The following is an 18,855-nucleotide window of genomic DNA, read 5'->3' as shown; positions in this document are numbered from 1 at the left end:
CCATGTTGTCATTCTAGTTAGTAATGCTGCTCAAGCTCCATCAGAATGATTGATTATGCAGGGAGAAGTTAGACTGATAGCCTTTTGCAGCCAGGATGGATCTTCACATCTAAACAGAGAAGCCTCATGTGGGAAGAGGTTCAAGCCCTGGGGTGGCTCGAGCTTCTCTGTGTTCCATTGTATTTTTTAATGATCTTAACACATGAAACCTCACAGAATTGTCGAGAATATTTGTCTTAAGTTTAGTATGAGTATTTGTTTGCCTGTCATTGCAGCTGAAGTTTGCACTAATTCAGTGCCAAAAAAAAAAAAATCATGTCGTCAATCTGGTGCTTATCTTTCCTGTAAATTGTACCCTGGTGATTTTGCTTTGAATCTTTGTTTTCCAGTGATCTAATAGCAAGACTTAAACTGGAGAGAACAGATAATCAGGTCCCAAATGAAGGGTGTTGATGTTTTGGGGGGTCCTTGTGGTCACTGCAATGGCCTGAAGAGTGAGTTCTGGAGATGCTCTTTTGGCAATTAAACCAGCTTTGAAATCCAAAAAACACAGTCTATTAGGACCGTGTGTCCCAGTGACTTTGAAACCTCCCTGACACTCCATTAATTTAGCACCTATGCTTTGGAGCCTGGAACCTGGCTTTAGCTGGTGCCGGGTGCTGCGGCCTGGGCAGGGGCCGCGTGCTCCGGGCACTGCGCTGGGCCCCGTCTGCAGAGCGCGGGGGCTGCTCAATGCACACGAGGCTGCCTGGCTTCTGTGGGACAGCCTCATCATCAGAGCTGGGGGGCCCTTCTCCCTGCAGGAATGCAACCCCTCTCCACTGAGCTCTCTGGGCGGAGGGGGCTGGATGTGGCCTTGCCCACCCTGCTTGTCGAAGCTGGGTCAGGTGGCTCATGTGGCCAGAGATGGCCCAGCCCTTGACCAGGACTTGACAGGGGCTGGAGAGGGCAGGGAAATGCGAGGCTGTGGCAGAATTCCCTTTATAAAGTTCAGGCTTGCAGTCAGTCTACTGTGTTTGTATGTCTTCCAGTAAGGAAAGCACCTGCCATGCAGAGAGGGGGGTTAGTCAGGATAAGGTTTAAAAGTCACTTGGGCAGTGCCTTTGTGGTTAGTGGTGAACTGATACAAAAGCAAGTTTTGTCTCCTGTTTCTGAAAGAAATTCTGTTGTTTAGTACTTCTAAGAGACACAAAACATTCTCAAGACCAGTTTAATTTTTCAATAGGGGGAAATTCTTAAAATTTTAATTCTGTGTTGGTTTTGTTGGGGTCTTTTTTCTCTATGATTTACTTTTGCAAAAGGGAGTTGTCGGCATCTAGACTGGGAACTCTATTTGACTTTCCCATACAAGTTCTCTTCTCAGCAGTGATTAGAGCTGCAAAAAAGTTTCTTCCATAAAGCCTTAATAAAATGACATAATCTGCCTGAATTACTCTGACTTTCATTCTAGTAAGTGGTATATGCACTTCCAGATCTAGTTTCACCAGCGTGTGAAATCATGGGTCCAAAATCTCTTAGGAAGAGTGTTGATTCTCAACTCAATAAGATTTTAAGAAAAAAACCATACATTTATGGTGTAGCTGTTGTTCACTGTGCTGTTAAACAATTCTGTCCTAAGGGAAAACAGGGAATGGTAGCTTCATGCTGCCAACTTCTGCTCTCAGGACCTCTGTCTTCTCAGAAGGGAGCAAAGCCCCACCACCATGTCCCAGAGCTGTAGCAGCATTTGGCCAATAATGATTGGGGTTTAGATACTGCCATTAAATTGAAACAGTTTTGATTTCTGCTGTTTCTCCCCGTGTCTATGCAAACTCCTTGAAAAATGCCTCTGTTACACAATGCCTGGTTACCACTCATCTGGCTGGGCAGCTGCCAACAACTCCAGCCAGTAAAGCTCTCTGAGAGGCACTGCTGGGGCTGTTAAAGTGGTTCTGGGTTCCTGGTCTGGGTGGATTTAATGCAAAAAGTAATAAATAGTTGTACTTTATAAGGACAGTATCCTTCTGGACTTTTATTTCAGTGTGTGTTTAGGCAGCTTCCTGAGCTCAGTACACATGCCCTGCAGAGCCATACTCCCAATCTGGTTTGGATTTGAATTATTTAAAATCAGTTTCCATTTCCTGTTCTTGATTCATTCATTTAACCTGTTTGCATATATGAAATGTACTTAACTCACCTTTCCTTTCTTAATCTCAGACATAGTCTTTTAGCTTTCATCTACACAACCTACATGTTTGCTTCCTCTCACCACCGTGTAACTGGTTCTACAGTGACACCTTGGAGCAGAACTGCTGAACAGGGAATCCTCAGCCATTGGAAACTCCATAATTGATGGGCTTTTTGTTTTCATCATGAAACAGGATAATAATTATGTGTAACATAGCTATTTAAAATCTGCTTCACGTAAAACAAAACAATAGATGTGTGTCTGTGTGTATGTGAAGAAATTGTCCATCTTCACTCTTGTTTTAATGGTAATAAAACTATTTTTCCATGCAAAACTGCTCGAGTTTCTTTTTTTTTTTTTTTTTTATTTTATTTTTTCCCCAAATATACAGAAGAGCTATTTGCATTAGCTGTCTGGATGTTATATGTGTATACATGTGTTTTCTGTATGGCTCTGTGGTCATGGCAGAGGCTGAGGAGTCCTAATGCCATTTAATGCTCTTTTTCAGTGTTGAATTGAGTTGGTTTCCAAGAGCCATCTTTTCAAAACTAGACACGTTTAGCCATGTTAGGGAACTCCACAGGCAGATGCTCTTGCCTAAAATACCTTCTCCTTGGCTGTTCTGTTGAAAAATGAATCCAGATGTTTCCAGTTTTCTTTGGTATCAGAGCTATAGAAGGACTGCTGACAGTTCTATTTTTGTGGCTTCTTGGCATTAATGGCAAAAAGAGAAAAAATATGGATTAAAACCTGACACAGAATACATAAAGCCTTAAGTTAGATTATAAAGTAACAGTTGGTGATTGTTGTGATTTGTTCCTAATCTGCTTAGAGCAAAGGACTTATCTTATGTTGAATTCTTTCCATGTTCTCATCAAAAGCCAAGTTCTTTTTACAGATATTTTAGCCTCTTCAGCTTTCTTTTCTGGTGTCCTGACTTCAACTCTTGCTTTGCCGTTTTCCATCTGAATCCAGAAAGGTCTGCAGTTCAACATAATGGATTTATTCTTTTGTGTTTACTGCCCCAGTACATACAATATTATACATTCTTGTCCAAGTCAGTGAATTTATCTTCAGTTCACAGGAACAGTGTTGTCAGATCAGTAATTGGAGGAATTGGTTACTTGCCTAATGCAACATTAGGAAGAAACACTATATCAACTTTTACAGCCCAGAACATAGGGGATTCAGCATATTAAAATCCTAAGTTTAAAGCTTTGTCGTGGGATAGATTTATAATGTTTCCTTCTTAATTCAAATATAAATCTCACACAAGAAAAGCTGGTTCAGATTTATGGATTTTTTTTCTTTTGGCCATTGTAAATTATATTATTAATGTTTTGCATGCTGGGGTAGGACTGGATTAAGTCTGCATTTAAGGGCTGCAGGTGCAAGGCTGCAGTGCTAAACCAGAGGCATTGTGTCCCTGGGGCTCCTGTCAGAAGGACAACTTTGGATCCTGTACTTGTGCCAGGGTTTGTTCCCCTTCTCCGAGGGGTGCCTGAAAAGCAGAAGCAGTTGTTCCTGTAGCACAATAGCTCAAGCACACACACCTGCTCAGCTTTATTTTTCTTTGGGGAAGTAGGCAGGAGCAATTAGTTCTTCTCTGTGATGTACTCTGCTGCTCTGTGCCTGGGCTCTGTGTGCAGATGTGCTGAAAGCCACTTGGCCTCCTCCAGGCTGGAGCCCTGGGAAGAAGCAGCTGCTGAGCTGAATGAGACCACAGCTAGATTGCACAAGTGATCTTTAGGGTTCAGCTCAGGGCCTGCACAAAGAGAGACATACATTAGATCATCTTTGTCTGGGCAGAGAAGCTGGAAGGAGAAGGAAAAGCTGGAGTGGGACACAGCATGTTCTCTCAAAAGTGCATGTGGGAAGATGTGGCTGCTCCAGGAGTTGTTTCTGCCCTGGCACAATTAGAGCTAGACCTCATTGGCAGGAGAAATGCAAAGCAGCTCTTGGGCTCACAGTGAGCTCTGCTTTTACTGCTATGACAGCACCTAAGCTAAGAACTGATCTCTGAGGTGCTTTTCTTTCTCTCAAAAGAAGCTTGCTGTAGTTAAAGAATATTTTTGTACAGTTGTCACATCCTGACTGATAGCAGTAACATATTAAGCACTGCTGCTGATTACAAGAGTTTTAAACTTTGCCTGCAACTGTTACCTGTAGGAGAGCCCAGCAAACAGTATCTTACCTGGCTGCTATGGCAGTCACCCAAGGGAGTGTGGAGATGCTGTCTGCAGGCTCCCAACTTCCTCATCTTCTTCACTTGCTCAAAATACAGTCAGAAGGATGCAGAGCCAATTGTGGACTGGTAACAGTTTGGAATGTCAATACAGCACTGTGAGAGTGAGAGCAATCTTGTACTTACAAGTGTTATTAAATGAAATATTTTTTCACTTTAGATTATCTTGTGATATTGTTGAGTCTGAGAAGGATAGTTCCTGGAGATAGAGTTAAAATATTAGTAGTGAAGGAAATTAGTTATTGCAATATTTTCTGAAATAAAAACGTGTTTCTGCTGAAGTTGCTGAGTGTAGTGCAGCTGTAACTTGTTGAAAACCAGTGGTGTCAGAGGCTGAGGGTGCTATTATTACTTTGTCCCCAGCCTCTCTGTTACCACTGTCCACCCCGCAGCAGCCAGGGAGGCTGGGGAGGTAGTTTAGCTTGCCAGAGGAGACCCTAAAAACGAGGCTCTTTCCCTTTGCTGAGATGGCAGTTGCAGCTTTATTTCTTGGGATCTTTCAGGGTGAAGTTGCAGGGGGGAAAGAGGAAGAGGTATTGATAAGCACCCCTTTTTCAAGGCAGGGGAAATGGGTGGGGGGAATTTACACAACCAATAAGTGGAACTGGGGAGAACAAGATAAGGGAAAGAACTTACAAGTCTACATTTTCGGGGGTACATTCTTTGGGTCATACCGTTTTTCCTAACTGCATTACAGCATGATGGGAGTGGGACAAGGGCTCATAATGGGCTTTCTGATCTTCAAAAGAAAAATTCTGCTTTAGCAAACTCTAAGTGAATGAGAGGAGGTTGCAGCACAGGGCTGTGACAGGTCAGACCCATGAACTGTTCCATTCTGTTTCCTGTTTTTGTGTTCCGTGAGAGGAACGTGTAAAACTTCCCCTGATGGGCTGCTGTGTCATCATTTACCAGCATGGGATGGTGCTTCCTGAGCCCAGGCAGTTGGTGGTTTGTTTGCATCATGGAGTGTGACTTTACCATCTATTTCTGTTACCTAATTCAACTGCTTAAACAACTCTGGGAGGCGCTTTGCCCAAGGCAGGCTGTGCAATGGTCTGTCATAAAATCTCCATCAGCTAAACTAGGTTAATGATACATGGTCTTCTCTTCAGTTTTAAATATGTAATTGCACTCTTTTTTTCATTTGCTGGACTGGGAGAGTTTTGCCTCTCTTCATTATGTTTCTGTTGAATTGTTTGTAAGATATGTCTCACAAGAATGTCTTTCTGGTTGTGTCCTTCAAAAGCCTTCTCATAACTTCTTTTTCTGTTGTGTTATTTCATCATCTTCTTTGCGATCCACTGCTTTCAGGGTGAAATCCCCTTTTTTTTCCACGCACAAAAAAAGAGAAAGCGTCACGTTATCTTAATTTCCTTGGAAGGCAGAAGAAGAAGAATAATCTCTGCATGCAAATTTCCAGGGCTTTCGTGCTCTTCCAAGAGTTGTGGCTACAAGCAGAGAAGGAGGGTGTATGTTTGCATACACACCCCCCATAGTTATTGCAGAGATCACTGTTGTGGAGTTCTTCCGGAAACAGGTATAGAAAGGAGCTTCTTATCATGCACCTGATAGGTGTGTGTTGGCATGACATTTTTGTTTCCTTTTTTTTTTTCAATCTCTCAGATATCCTGCTACTGCGGAAGTTTATAATGAATAGGAATGAAAGCTGTGTCCTCTCTTTCCCCATGCTCAGATGCACATGAAGACAGGTCTCTTCTGTGTGGGCAGTACAATTCAGGTCTGCCTACAGTCCCCAGAAAAACTGTTGTTTTTTGTTTTTAAACTGTGGGCTTTATGTCTTTGGTAAGTGTATGTGGGTACATGTGCTGTTCTTGCTGCTGCAATAGCAAAGCACCTGGAGGCAAATGTCTCAAAACCACTGAGGCTGTTTTACTAGTATTGGCCAGTTTTGAGATGTGGTGGCCATCAGTCACCTCTCTTCAGATGAAGAGCTGTGCTGAGAGGGGTGTACAGCTCCCAGACACTCCCCCAGAAGCAAAACCACAAAACAACTGGCTGTGGAAGTTAAGCCTTAAGCAGCATCTGCACCATTGAAAGATAATCCATCTGACCTCCATCAGAAGCAGCTTTTGCTGTGCTGTGCTCCTGTTAAACATCTGGAGACCTGAGCTGGTGCCGTTACGCTCTCTGAAGAATTTCTATGACTGGGACTGAGTGCATCTTCTGGATCCGAAAGGCAGAAAGTCACAGGGTAGCATAAACAGGTAGCATAAGAGGTATCATAAACTGGGTGTTTGGCTGAGGTGTGAATTAGCAAGATTGAGCTCATTTTCTCCAGGGGCCAGATCCTCATACATTGCAAAGTGTCCTGGCTCCACTGGGGCTCGTGGAGTTGTAGACGCTTATGTCATTCGAAGATCTGTCCCAAATGTTTTATAAAAACTGATGATCCCTATTTCTGGATATTTTGTTTTACACATCTTGCTGTGTGAGAACTTATTGCTGCTAGAATTTTGCTGTGGTATGTTTCTAAAATGCAGATCCGAGAATGTCTTGTATACATTTATGACTGGCCATAAATCTCAAAATGTTTGAAACCACTGGTTTAGCCAGCTTTCCCTGTTTGAGGACAGCTATTTCACCTTTGTTTCTATTGTGTGGTTGTGAATGTGTTACCTGTTCAACTCCTATGGAGCACAGTTGTGACTATATGCAGTAAAATTCATTGGCAACCTGCAGGCTTGTTGCAAAACACCCTTTCCTTGTAAGGCAGTAAAGACCTGACATTTCTTCTCAGACTGCTTTCAGCTTTTAATATTTAATATTGCGATCATCCGTTTTCTATCATGTTCTTTTTATTTAATGAGTTGTTGGAAATATTTACTTTCTTCTTCAAACATCTCTGTCTTGTAATCGTTCTGGAGGCATTTGGAACTAAAGTCTTTGATACTCTGGTTATCTGTTTTTAGCTCAGTCAAAATTTCTATCAGAGGAATCTGGAAATCATTAAGATAATTTATGTTTTCCATCTAAACTCATTTAAAATAATAGTTCTTATAATCCTCTAGGCTCAGTGTATGTGTGTGGTTAGGTTTTAAACTGCTGTTTCCAGGATGTTCTAATAAGTTTGGCTCTCTTTTTGCCTTGGTGTGGAAGTACTCTTGCTGAGTTACATTTGCTTATCTTACTTTGGCTTGATACTGGGAAGAGAGAAATGAAATGGCTTACTGAATTTAGTGAAAAATACCAAGAAAGAGAGAATTTTACACAAGAGTGACAAGACCTGGGTTCAGTACCCTCTTCTGCAACCTGATTTTTCTGTTTATTTATATAAAAATGAGGGGAAATTCTCTTTTTCCCCATCGTTTTGTCAGTCTAGAATCTCAGAAATGGAGGATGTCCTTGTTATGTGCATTGCCTAACAAAAACTGACCCCAAAAAGTAGAGATAGCACCAAGGCATCTTAACTTCTTGTTGAAATGGATAACATTGCTGGGAAGTCAGTACTTCTTTGGGATTTGGTGGTGCACCTAAAGAATGTCTCTACGGTTCTAGTTTATTTCATAAATACATTCCAAAATAAATTCATTTTAGTACAACCTTTTAACAACTGTTAAATTGTATACTGAGGATTTTTGGGTAGCCAATACCAGCAAAAGGATCTGGCATGTGGGATAAGTTTAACCTTTGATAGAAATGTCAACTTCTGTCAAGATCATAAAATACTTGCTTAGTCTTCTACAATGTTTTTGTTTATTTTCAGTTAATAAAATATACAACAGAACCTGCTATATTTCTTTCTCTCCCACATGGTTAAGAGAAAACTTTTGCATGCAGTGAAAGTTGTATAAATAACTGTAGGCAGCTTGGAAAATACAGATACAAGAAAATACATTAACTGAGAGCCAAGCCATCTAATTTACTGCCAGGATTGCTCAAACCAAAAAAACAACAATATTTATCACGGTAGCTTAATTAAGTGAATTAAAACTTTTAAAAGTAATTGAGACCATCATGTTGTGATTCCAGGAACAAGGCAAAGTGCTCTAAGTAGAATGAGGGAGCACTGTGTCTAAATGCCCTGTCCCTCAGCAAATGCAGTCTTTTTTTTGTAATGTGGCTGTGGTGTAAGTCTAGGGATCCAAGTGCAAGGTTTGTCACTGAAACCATTACATTTTCAAGCTTAAAGAAGTGTAGTCTCTTAGTCATGGAACTTTCTTCTCAAACTCCTATAATTAAGCTAAAACTGAAATGGAGGCTCTAACGTGTGTCTATATACTTTGGCATCCATTGTTGGTATTTTGCCTTGCCTATTGCTAAAGAGCAATCTCTAATCCTAACTCTTCTTTACAGTAGGCAGTAATGAATTGCTTTATATTTGTCTTTAGATAGAAGAAAAATGTTTGAACATTTGCATATTGATAAATGGGGAAAAAATATAATGATTAAAGACTATCACAGCTGACTTGGCATTACTGTGAAAGACATGGTCTTTTTTAATGATAGAAGAACAGGAGGTGTAGAACTCCTTTATGACTGTTAAATTCTCAATACCCATATGAAGCCCTTTCTTTCTAGGTAAGGCACTCACCCCTGTGAAGGAAAGGCAGCTGCTTGTGACAGATGATTTCCATTTGTTTATTTGCTCACATTAATTGTTCCAAGTAAACAATTCCCTACCAGGAACCAAATATTCTCTCATGCAAAATATAAAATTCTACTTTATGTAGCTAGAACGCAGGCCTGTGCTAACATTTTGGTTTCTTCACCAGCAGTAGCAAATAAATTCAATCTGGACATTTTGAGATAAAAGTGTGTTTTGCCTGTGCAAACTGCCACTGAGGCTTAGATACCATTGTTGCAAAGCTTAGAGCAAACAGAGCAGCTGTTTCAGTCCATTTTAAACATGGTGAACAAGAGTGAAGCATATTAACTCCAGCTGTGTACTGATAACAGCTGGGAAGGAAAATCACTGCAAGGGCACCCAAAGTAAATTAGCAGCCTTAGCTATCATGAGTATGCCTCCAAGGGAGGAGCAGCAGTGAAAATCTGGTCATTAGAACCATGGAGAATTTAATGAGAAAATCTCATGCCTCCTTTTGTGCTTCTGTAAAGATGCAGAGCGGGTTCTGGAGCTGGTGGCATTGCCTCTGAAGATTTCTGATGCAGATCTTATGCTGTACTTACATCATGGACAATTTTAGGATGAAGGCAGGTACTGAGAGAGGAATTCTGTGCAAAGTAATGGTGTTTGAGTTAGAGGAAGCGTCCCTAGCTTAGTATCTCTACTTGACATCTACAGAATTTGAGGGGCGTTTAATGCAAGAAAAAATCTGGGGACTATTACAGTTATTTCCATAGACTTTGTGTGATTCTCTAGCTGTCTTTGACTATACAAAGAAAATTAGGGTATCATTCAAGCTGCAGAGGGAATGGTTTCCGTGTTGGTAAACAGATGCTTTCAGAAATTTCTTGCAATTGAAATAACTAAGCAAACATGTCCATTTTGCATTTTTTGGTAAAACTGCATGTTTTCTCTGTGCTTTCCCCCTCTATCTTACTTGTTGTCTTCCCCATCCCTTCAGCCTATGTCCATGTCCTATTTGGTGTCTTCTAATCTTCCTTATGTTAGAATTGTTTCTTGGGTATGTTCTCCTAAGAACCATGTGCACTTTAGGTGGATGTAAAAGGACTAGACTTAGACAGCTGAAGTTTTGGACAGGAGGCAGTGCAGCTGTCTATGTCTCTCTGAAAAGAGAACATAAGGATATGAATAAAGACATTTAAATGAGGCCAGTTAGCATTGTCATAAAGTTCTTATAATGTTAACCAGCTGTTAGAGACTTGTTCTCATTCTTTCATAGATTACATATCTCTTATTTTGCTGTAAGTCAGTATGTTTTATTTCTGTGTGCACAGCAAACAATTATATAATAAACCAGGTCTTCAGTTTCATGTGTATACAATTATGAGAAAGCAGTAGTTTCTCAAAGAAGGCAATTTTGGCATCATTTATAAAGCATGTTTTCAAGTTAAAAGTATGGAATATGTCAAGTAAAAAATGTAAACATGTATAGATGTATGTGAAAATAGTAGGGAAGTGAAAGAGGATAGGAGAAACATGAACAAGGGGAACAATTAAAAACACATCTTGAAAATTATTTGACAATACCATGTCAAAACAGCTGTAAAGCTGAGTAAACTCCAAAGCACGGTGGCACACACAAATACGAGGAGAATTCTAGTGTTCCCAAAAGACAGGGACCTCTCTGAGTAGATCACTGAAAGTATTTGAATGCCATATGTTAAAATTCTCTCCTTCCTTGTGCTTTTATATAAAAGGGATTCTTCTCAGTGAGAGAAATCTGATGACTCTGATCCTTTTATGGCTGAAGTAACTTTCTGATTGATCCTGCGACTGTGTAGAAAAAGCAATTACATATTAAATAGCTGATATGGGATTCTGATTTCACTTACTCTCATCTACTATGGTTTGTTTTATTGTGTTTTTCAGGTTTGATAGCTGCACTGGATCACTGACTGAGGTCCCCTTCTAAATTATAACACTGAAAACAATGGCAACAGAATGTATAAAAACCTGCTGTAAACTGTGTTTCTGCATGGACAAGGAAAAAGCTGATCGTGAGTATCTGATATAATGAAGGTTTAATAAAAGTTTTGCTGTTTTGTTAGTGATGAGATTTCCCATTAATAAAATGACTGTGTTACCCCTGATAAACTTGATTTCTCTTACAACATCCAAAATTCTTTCCATACCTCCACTTGGAGATTGAACACATGCTTGTTAGTATTATGAATTGGAACTGAGAAATAACACTTGTCTGAAATCTGCTCCTTGCAGTCTAGAATACTGTCCAAAAAAGACAGCTTTTTTACCCAAGGTTGTGTAAAGGTCTTATATCTTTCAAACTCTCAGAATCTGAATGCTTTTTTTATTAATTTTTTGAACTTCGTGGATATTTTTAACTCTGTTAGGATTTTCTTTGGTGTCTTATTTGTTTGAAGAACTCTTTTATGATACAAGTGTAGCTCCTGTGAAAATTCACTTAAGAAGAAGGTATAAATATATTGCTTGGGAAGCAAAGAGTTTGGGTCAGTACAGGTGTCAGGAGGATGAATATCTTTTCCTGGTGCTAGTCCTGAATGCTGAAAAATTGAATACTAGCAGCTGTTAAGTAATGTATCAAGCAGAGATACTATTAAGTAAAAGAGATCTGTTCATAGTATTGTTCAAAAATTAACGCAGATGTGTACTGTCTGTCTTGCTCTTTATTTTTAGCAGTTTCCATGGTGCAGGAATCTGAAGCGGTAGCTGCAAGCAAGCCAACTATTGTAGAGCAGCCTCCATTGTCTTCTGTGTCGGTGAAGCGTCAAGTTGGCTGTTCTGAGGATTATTTGCTTTCTAAACTGCCCCTGGATGGTCAGGAGGTACCATTTGTGGTCCCTCCATTCAAACTGGCTTATGTACAGCCAAAGAACCTTCCCAGCATCTCACACGCTGGAGGGACTAAAGGTAAGATATAGACAGTATTGCTGAAATAGCTGTCTTTAATTCTGCTGCGCCTTGAACGTTGTCAAGTATTCCTACTGAAAACATATGTTTGCAGAACTTTTCTAGGAGCCTGGTCTTGTTTCAAAGAATCATAGATTATGCTGAGTTGGAAGGGAAGCTCAAGGATCATTGAATCCAAGTCCTGGCCCTGCACTGGACACCCCAAGAGTCACAGCATGTGCCTGAGAGTGTTGTCCAAACACTAGAACTCTGTCAGGCTGCTGCTGTGACCAGTGCCCTGCGGAGCCTGGGAAGCTTGTTTCTGTTCTCTCTGGACACCCAGAGAGGTTTTGGGAAGTATGTCATCCCACTATGAATCTCTGTGACACTGTATGAATAAAATTAAATGGGATAATTGTATGCCAGTGCTCGTACTCAAAAGTAATGGAAGACACTTACAGGAAATGGAATCTTTAGAAATAATTTCTTGAATTTATTGGAGACAAGGAAAGACCTAATATATCCCCAGTATCCATGTCACTCAAGTAAAAGGAGGAGGGTGTTCCGGCTCCCATGGTTAATATTCTAGTATGTTTTAACATACTAACACATCTTCCTTTTCAAATTTTGCCAGTAGATGAGATGTCATGTGCTACTATATGGCAGAACTTTTTGTCCCTATTATTTCCTGCTTTTTTTGCTGTTTTTTGGGAGGCCAGGGGGCACAGATCCCCTGGTACGAGGTTTCATATGATACTATTTTTTTTCTGCTTCACAACAGTCTTGTGCTTCATCCTCTGTTACTCCCATACTCAAACTGCCAAAATGAGGTACATGCAGTTTAGACATAGTGTCATTTTAAGATAATATGATCCCATTCTTTTTGAGTAGACATAATCCTTAGAATAGGATCCTGTCCCACTAACATGAGTTACAGAGCATATGCTACTGTTAGGCTCTTAGTCCTTCCAGGAGATGCATAGATTAGGTAAGGGAAAAATCTGGCACAGAGGCATACCTGAACAGTTGTTTTCTCTAGGATTTATTTGCCTCAAGGAGGTGATAAGCTGGTAGTACGTTCTTAGTCCCACATGACTTTATTTCCTTTCTGAAGGTGAAAAGCCTAATAACTGATAGTAGTCAACCATAATGTTGTATAATAACTAATGCAGTACTACCTAACTTTTTTGTGTTTGTGGGGTTTTATTCCCACCTTTCTCTCTTCTTCTCTCTAGGCCCCTGCTGTTGTTTCTTTCCTGCTCCTGCAGGGCTATTACCAGACTTCCCCACCCACTGCTGCATGTACCACTGGCACCATAGCCAAGCTAAGCAGCCTAGCAGAGCTGTTCAGTACAGACTGGCCATTCTGTGCCCCATCTTCTTGTGGGCTTTATTTGGCATGTCAGCAGCCATTAACAGCCAACTGAGGAGCTGCAGATAGAACATGTGAGCCCCCTCATCTCTGAGCCTGATTTCCCCAGTTGCCTGCTATTTCAGTGGCTAGTTCTTGCAAGTCTGTAGTTGGAAATGCTATGGAAAAGCAGGTCATGCTCCTCATAATCTCTTTTCTTACTGGGTCGAGGTTTAGGCTCTGCCTTCCTTACTCTTATCTCATCTTCAAGATACTGTACAGAGAAATTTATCAAGGACTCTGAGGCATGGATGTTCTCCAGAGAGAAGGTAGATGTGTCTAACAGCCTTTAGATGAACGTTTTCCTTGTTCATGCTGTTCTTACACAATCTTAACAGTCAGTGACTTGTCTACATTGAGCATTTTGCTTCCTGATAATTTCTGAGGGACCTGGTGTACAGAGTGGCCCTTTAGGCAACAAGCTGTTAGATCTTCTGGCAGGATGACCTGACTCTTCATAACTGAGTGTCTTGAGCAAATATTTTAATTTTTTTAACAAATATTTGAAAAGTGACTCTTATGTCAAGTAGGCAGCTTTCATTTCTCTTTCCAAATATAAATGCTAATTTTTTAAAGTACAGCTTTAAGCCACAAAAAGTTGTATTTGAAAATGCAGTGTTTACGTTTTAGGGAGATTTACTAAATAGAGTGAAGTGTGCTGTCATTCTTTTTTCACATTAGCCAAAGCACCAGCATAGTCAAAAATGTATTCAGAGTACTTTTTTCTTAGACAGTTGTTAAATATCTGTAGAAGTCCAAGTCCTGCTCTCAGTTCCTCACCATTTTCTGTGCATGTCTGGCCATTTCCTTTAGTAGAACAGGACATGTTCAGTATTAGCTCTTGGCAAACCTTCTGAAAGCAATTAAGTTCTGGCAGCCTTTCTCTTCAGTGCTCACTGCAGTGTGTCTCATGCTCTCTCAGAAGTAAGCTAGCAGGAAGAAGTGTGCTCCTGGTCTGGAACACTGGATTTTCTATCATCTGCTGTGTAGCAATTCTTTGTGGCCTCACTTTCAGTGTTCATCCTGATTTACGTCATGCTCAAGCTCATTGCACTTGAGCTCTTGCTTAATCAGCACTCATGTTCCACCTCAGTGTTTTAGATTTTCACTGTACCAACACATGCAGGAAAGGACTCTTGGGCAGTGGTAGTCTGCCTCTTACGGTACAAGACACTTGCAGAACTGAAGGCACTTTATTGTGAGGTAAAATTTAAGAGATAGGTTGAAGTCCAGAGAGGTGAAGTGAAGGTAGCAAATATCAGAGTTTGGCAGAAGCCAGGTCACATTCCCTAATATGCTGTTACATATGGCTTCTTATCAGTCCAGACAGTAAAGAACACTACAGCAGTGTTTTTCACTGTTTTGCTGACCAAGGCATACATGTTTTTTTCTGAAATTATTATGGGCTGAGTAAAGGGCTGGGATTCAAGCAGTCTCAGATATGTCTACTTACACCTCAGCCAACAATTCAAGTAATTTTGGATCAGTGATTTTTACCATGGACAGACTTGTCATGAAAAGTAGATAAGGAGACTTCGGTCACAAGCTGTATTATCTTTTCATTTAAGATCTTTCTGAAGGTCTGGGCATCCATTAGGTCAGTAAGAATATTCTGGGGGTAGGTAACTAAATAATTTGGAGGTTTTCTGTACACAGAGTACTACTTTTGCTGTTAACTTCTGTCTTGCTGTGTGTCTTTTGGGCCTTCTGTATTTAACTACTTAGGCATTTACTGCAAAACCCCAAGAGAGACTATGCATAGTTTTTTATGGCCAATTTAATTCCAGTGTTTGCTCACACACTGTGGAAATCTGACATAATGTGAATGTGTGTTTTCTTTTTCTTTTTTTTTTCCCTTTACCCAAAGTAGATAATATTGAAATATTTTGTCCTTTGCCCTGAAGGCACTCTGCCTGCCTTATGAAGCCAGGCAGCATGTGTTATGTCTGGAACTCTTGCATTTGATGTTTACTTGTGCTCCAGAGTCAGCCAGAGCCTCGTTTGGTGGCCGGAAGGCAGAACTGCACAGCGTGTACCAGTGGCCCTGCTACGACGTGTACAACCCCTTCTATCTGGAGCATCGGGTTTCACCAGATCTCATCAGGCGCTTCCAAGCAAAATCAGATAGTAGGAAATTATATGGATCAGGTGAGAAGGACCACACCCTTGCTTCTCTGTCTTGTTCAGGGTTTATAGGTAAGAGGAATAAAAGTCATTAGTCTACAGAAGACTTGTTTGGTTAGAGCAGTTCTCAAGCCGGCCGGTGTGCTAAGGATACTCTTTGGTCGGTGAATCAATCTGCAGAGCCAGCTCTGCTTAATTTTCAGCTGCACTGTTACTTTTTGTCTTTTAGGGGCTTAACAAGGCTTTCATGGATCACACAAAGGTAGACAAATTGGCAAAGCGAGATACCTTAGCTGCCTCTGATCCATACAAGGATGCAGTACTGGAGATTTCAGCTACCAGTAAGAGGAGTGAGGGAGATGGAAAAAGGAAGCCAGGCAGTATATTGAGTAGGAGGAATGCCTGAGGAGTACATATATGGGGACAGGAACAGAACCATTCAGGAGCTGATGATAAGAACAGGTGCAAAATGGGGCATGATGCTATATGCAGACTTATTTTGTAGTTTGCTTTTGAAGATACAGGAATGTCCCCACTTCTCAGTGTGTGTAAGAATGAGGGAGGGCTGCAAGATAGTAAAAAGTTTAGAATGAAAGTGTTTGGCTACCTAGGTAAAAATTGTCTTCTGCACTGTTCATTGGTGTATGTATCCTATAATGAATGCTGTTCAGACTGGAGTAAATGACTAGTTGTTTCTTGTGATTGCTAAGGCAAATGCATTCAGAAAACTCAAACACTCAAGGAAAGGTACACGCTCTCCATGAAATTGGAAGCTGGCAACCGTTCATGTTTTTAAAGATGTTTTATTTATAATGATATAGCATTTTTATTTTCAGCTGGGGGAAAATGTCTCAGTCTGTGTCCTCTTCTAAAATAATTCTGAGTCACCTTAGAGACTACATAAAAACACTGCTCCATGTACTTTTTAAGAGAAAAAGTGCACATAGAATTTTAGCAGCCTTTAACATGTGTGGGTTTACCAAGCTTTGTAAGCACCTGTGGTGGGAGCCAAATGGGTTTTATTAAACTGTCTTGAACATCTTCCCTTCAGTTCACCATGTCATTTTCCATTTTTCTTCATGCAAAGTGAACACTCTACTAGTTTTGTCTGAGCAAGTTGAAACACAAGAAAGGTTATTCTAGTGTGTCTAGAGTACAGTTCTAAAATGCCTTTTTCCTTCAGAGTTTTTTGACAGCTGTTTAATAACTTAGAACTTCATGAGCATTTATAGACTGTTAAAACAAAACTCAAAGCCTAGTTTGTCACAGCGAGTGCTTGATATTTTTCATATGTGTGGGTTTAGAACTAGAGAGTGTGTTTATTTGCAAGGTACAAAATTAAATTCTTGAACTTTAATGTGAAGACCCCTTTCTTCATCTAAGAAAAAAAACCTCCACACAAACAAACTGAAAAGTAAATTCATTAATGTTTTTCTGAAATTCTAATTATTATCAGTAAACAATATATTTTTATGATTAATATCTTTCTGCTTTTCTTATATTTTACAGAGAGCTTTCTGTATAAAAATAGACATTTTTTTAATTAAAAATGTAATTTTTTTTAAAAGGCACCATTTCTTTACCCCTGCCCCATCCCCATGTTCCTGGAAAATGTTACTAGAAACAGCAGATCATACTGTCTGTAAAACATTTTGGTCATTTGTAATCTATAGGACTGGGGAGATAATTTCCAGCAGTTTGTGAAATTATTCTTAGTTGGGTTTTTTTCTAGAAATGATGCTAATGTGATTTTTATTGTTCTCTTTGCCTTCTTAGTTAGTGATTTAAGACCCAGTGCTTTGCCTGGATCCCTTGATGTAAGTCGTTCGATGTTTGATCTCAGGAGCCCACCTCACCGATTCATGAAGGTGAGTTCCCCTTGCAACCAAGGTTATACTGAAAACTCAGCTGACTCAGTGTATCTGTTCCCATTACATTATGTTTCCAAAGTAAACACTGGAGGACATTGCACTGTACACAGGGAGGCCTAGAGGGAAAATTTCAATATCTTAGCCAACTTAAAGAGGTTTTTTCCTGGTGTCTCCTCTGACATTCACTGTTCTGGCCCAGCAGGGCTGTTGAGAAACCCGAGCAAGCTATTGGGCAGGATAGACAGCATGTTATGGCTCATCATCTTGTGGTTTCTCCCATCAGTAAAAAAGTGGAGCACTGGAAGTTTCCATTGACACAAAACACTGTTTGTTTATTTCTTCTATAATAATCATGTCTTACACAGCAATGAAGTTGTGTATATATTCATGAGCAAAAAAAAAATCTCTGCTGGTCAAATAGGTCCTCTGTTAGCTCGTTGCATCACAATAGTAATTGTATGCTGCTGGATCAAGCAACTAGTAAGGAATGAGTAAATTATTTGAAAATGGGTATTTAGTTTTCATCGTATCTTGTCTGATGCTATAATCTCTGGGTTTTGCATCTGTTGCTCTGAATTACGTGATTCCTTTCTTCCTGTCCCCAGAGATATGATTCAGTCTCCAGTGTACCTAGCAGCACCTCCTCCAGGAAGGATTCACAAGGCAGTAACAGGAGTCTGGGTAATGTTTTGTTTGTTTACCTTGTAATGAAATAATTCTCTTTGCACATGAAACATTAAACTGTTTCAACTCTGCTGTTGATGTTTTTGTTTGGTTTGGGTTTTTTTTGGGATGAATCTGACTAGCAGGTCAGCTAGAGATGACTTGGCAATTTAAAATTAAAAGTTTTGGATGTGCACTGTCCTGTTGTCTGGAGATTGAGCAAATGAGACCTTGAGAAGTTCTCATGCATTTGACAAATCCATACTTGGATTTACTACCCAACTGAACTAAGAAATTGCAGACACCATGTTAGGACAGAATGCAGCACTAGGTCCCAGGTCTGGTCATTTTTCATCTATCAGTATTTTTCATGTGAAGTGCATGAAATCCAATACCATATTACACTAGTCATTAGACAAAAATATTGTATGCAAACCCAGTAGCCTTCTTAATGAAAGAATGCTGAAGAAGTGGAGATACGGCAAAATAAACCCTCAAAAACTAATCAAGTCCCCACAAAAGTCACTCTGCTGTAAGTCAAAGTTTGACCCAGTCTCCTTCTAAAAGAAGACCGAGGCAGTGACCTGGTTCCAGTCATGACAGAGAAATGCTAATTATATATTAAATTATATTAAATGGATATTAAAAATACTAAAATATAATATGGATATTCAAAAGGATATTACATGGCTTTTCTGACTTGGAGAGTGCATAATAGTAAATGTTAAATAATAAATTATGTTTACTAGACTGGAATTGAAATTTGAGAAAGATAAAGAAGGGGCCAATTTATAAACTTAACAGTGCAAGAGATTAAGGGAAGTGATAGGATATAAATGTGTTCTGGGTTTCTCAGAAACATGATTTTTTCTTTATAAAAGTTGTTTGAGTATAACACAA

The 18,855-nt window shown here is 39.9% G+C and overlaps 1 protein-coding gene across 3 annotated transcripts in view; it reads left to right on the top strand.

Moving 5' to 3' along the window:
* The window catches only part of TC2N (tandem C2 domains, nuclear), a 32,396-nt gene that overhangs the window by 2,861 nt on the left and 10,680 nt on the right, over window positions 1-18,855 (top strand). For 2 of the 3 annotated variants that reach the window (XM_058862609.1, XM_058862601.1), the window contains exons 2-6: window positions 10,888-11,015; window positions 11,674-11,907; window positions 15,281-15,445; window positions 17,198-17,289; window positions 17,898-17,973. In XM_058862609.1, coding sequence (XP_058718592.1) covers window positions 10,949-11,015; window positions 11,674-11,907; window positions 15,281-15,445; window positions 17,198-17,289; window positions 17,898-17,973 — 634 coding nt within the window. In that variant the 5' untranslated portion in view covers window positions 10,888-10,948. The remainder of the gene's footprint in view (window positions 1-10,887; window positions 11,016-11,673; window positions 11,908-15,280; window positions 15,446-17,197; window positions 17,290-17,897; window positions 17,974-18,855) is intronic. The other variant, XM_058862614.1, reaches the window with a different exon arrangement.

This window comes from Poecile atricapillus, chromosome 1 (assembly GCF_030490865.1).
Source record: "Poecile atricapillus isolate bPoeAtr1 chromosome 1, bPoeAtr1.hap1, whole genome shotgun sequence".
Classification (NCBI taxonomy): Eukaryota; Metazoa; Chordata; class Aves; order Passeriformes; family Paridae; genus Poecile; species Poecile atricapillus.
The sequence above is the reverse complement of the archived record's forward strand: the minus strand, read 5'-3'. Positions and strand labels throughout refer to the sequence as shown.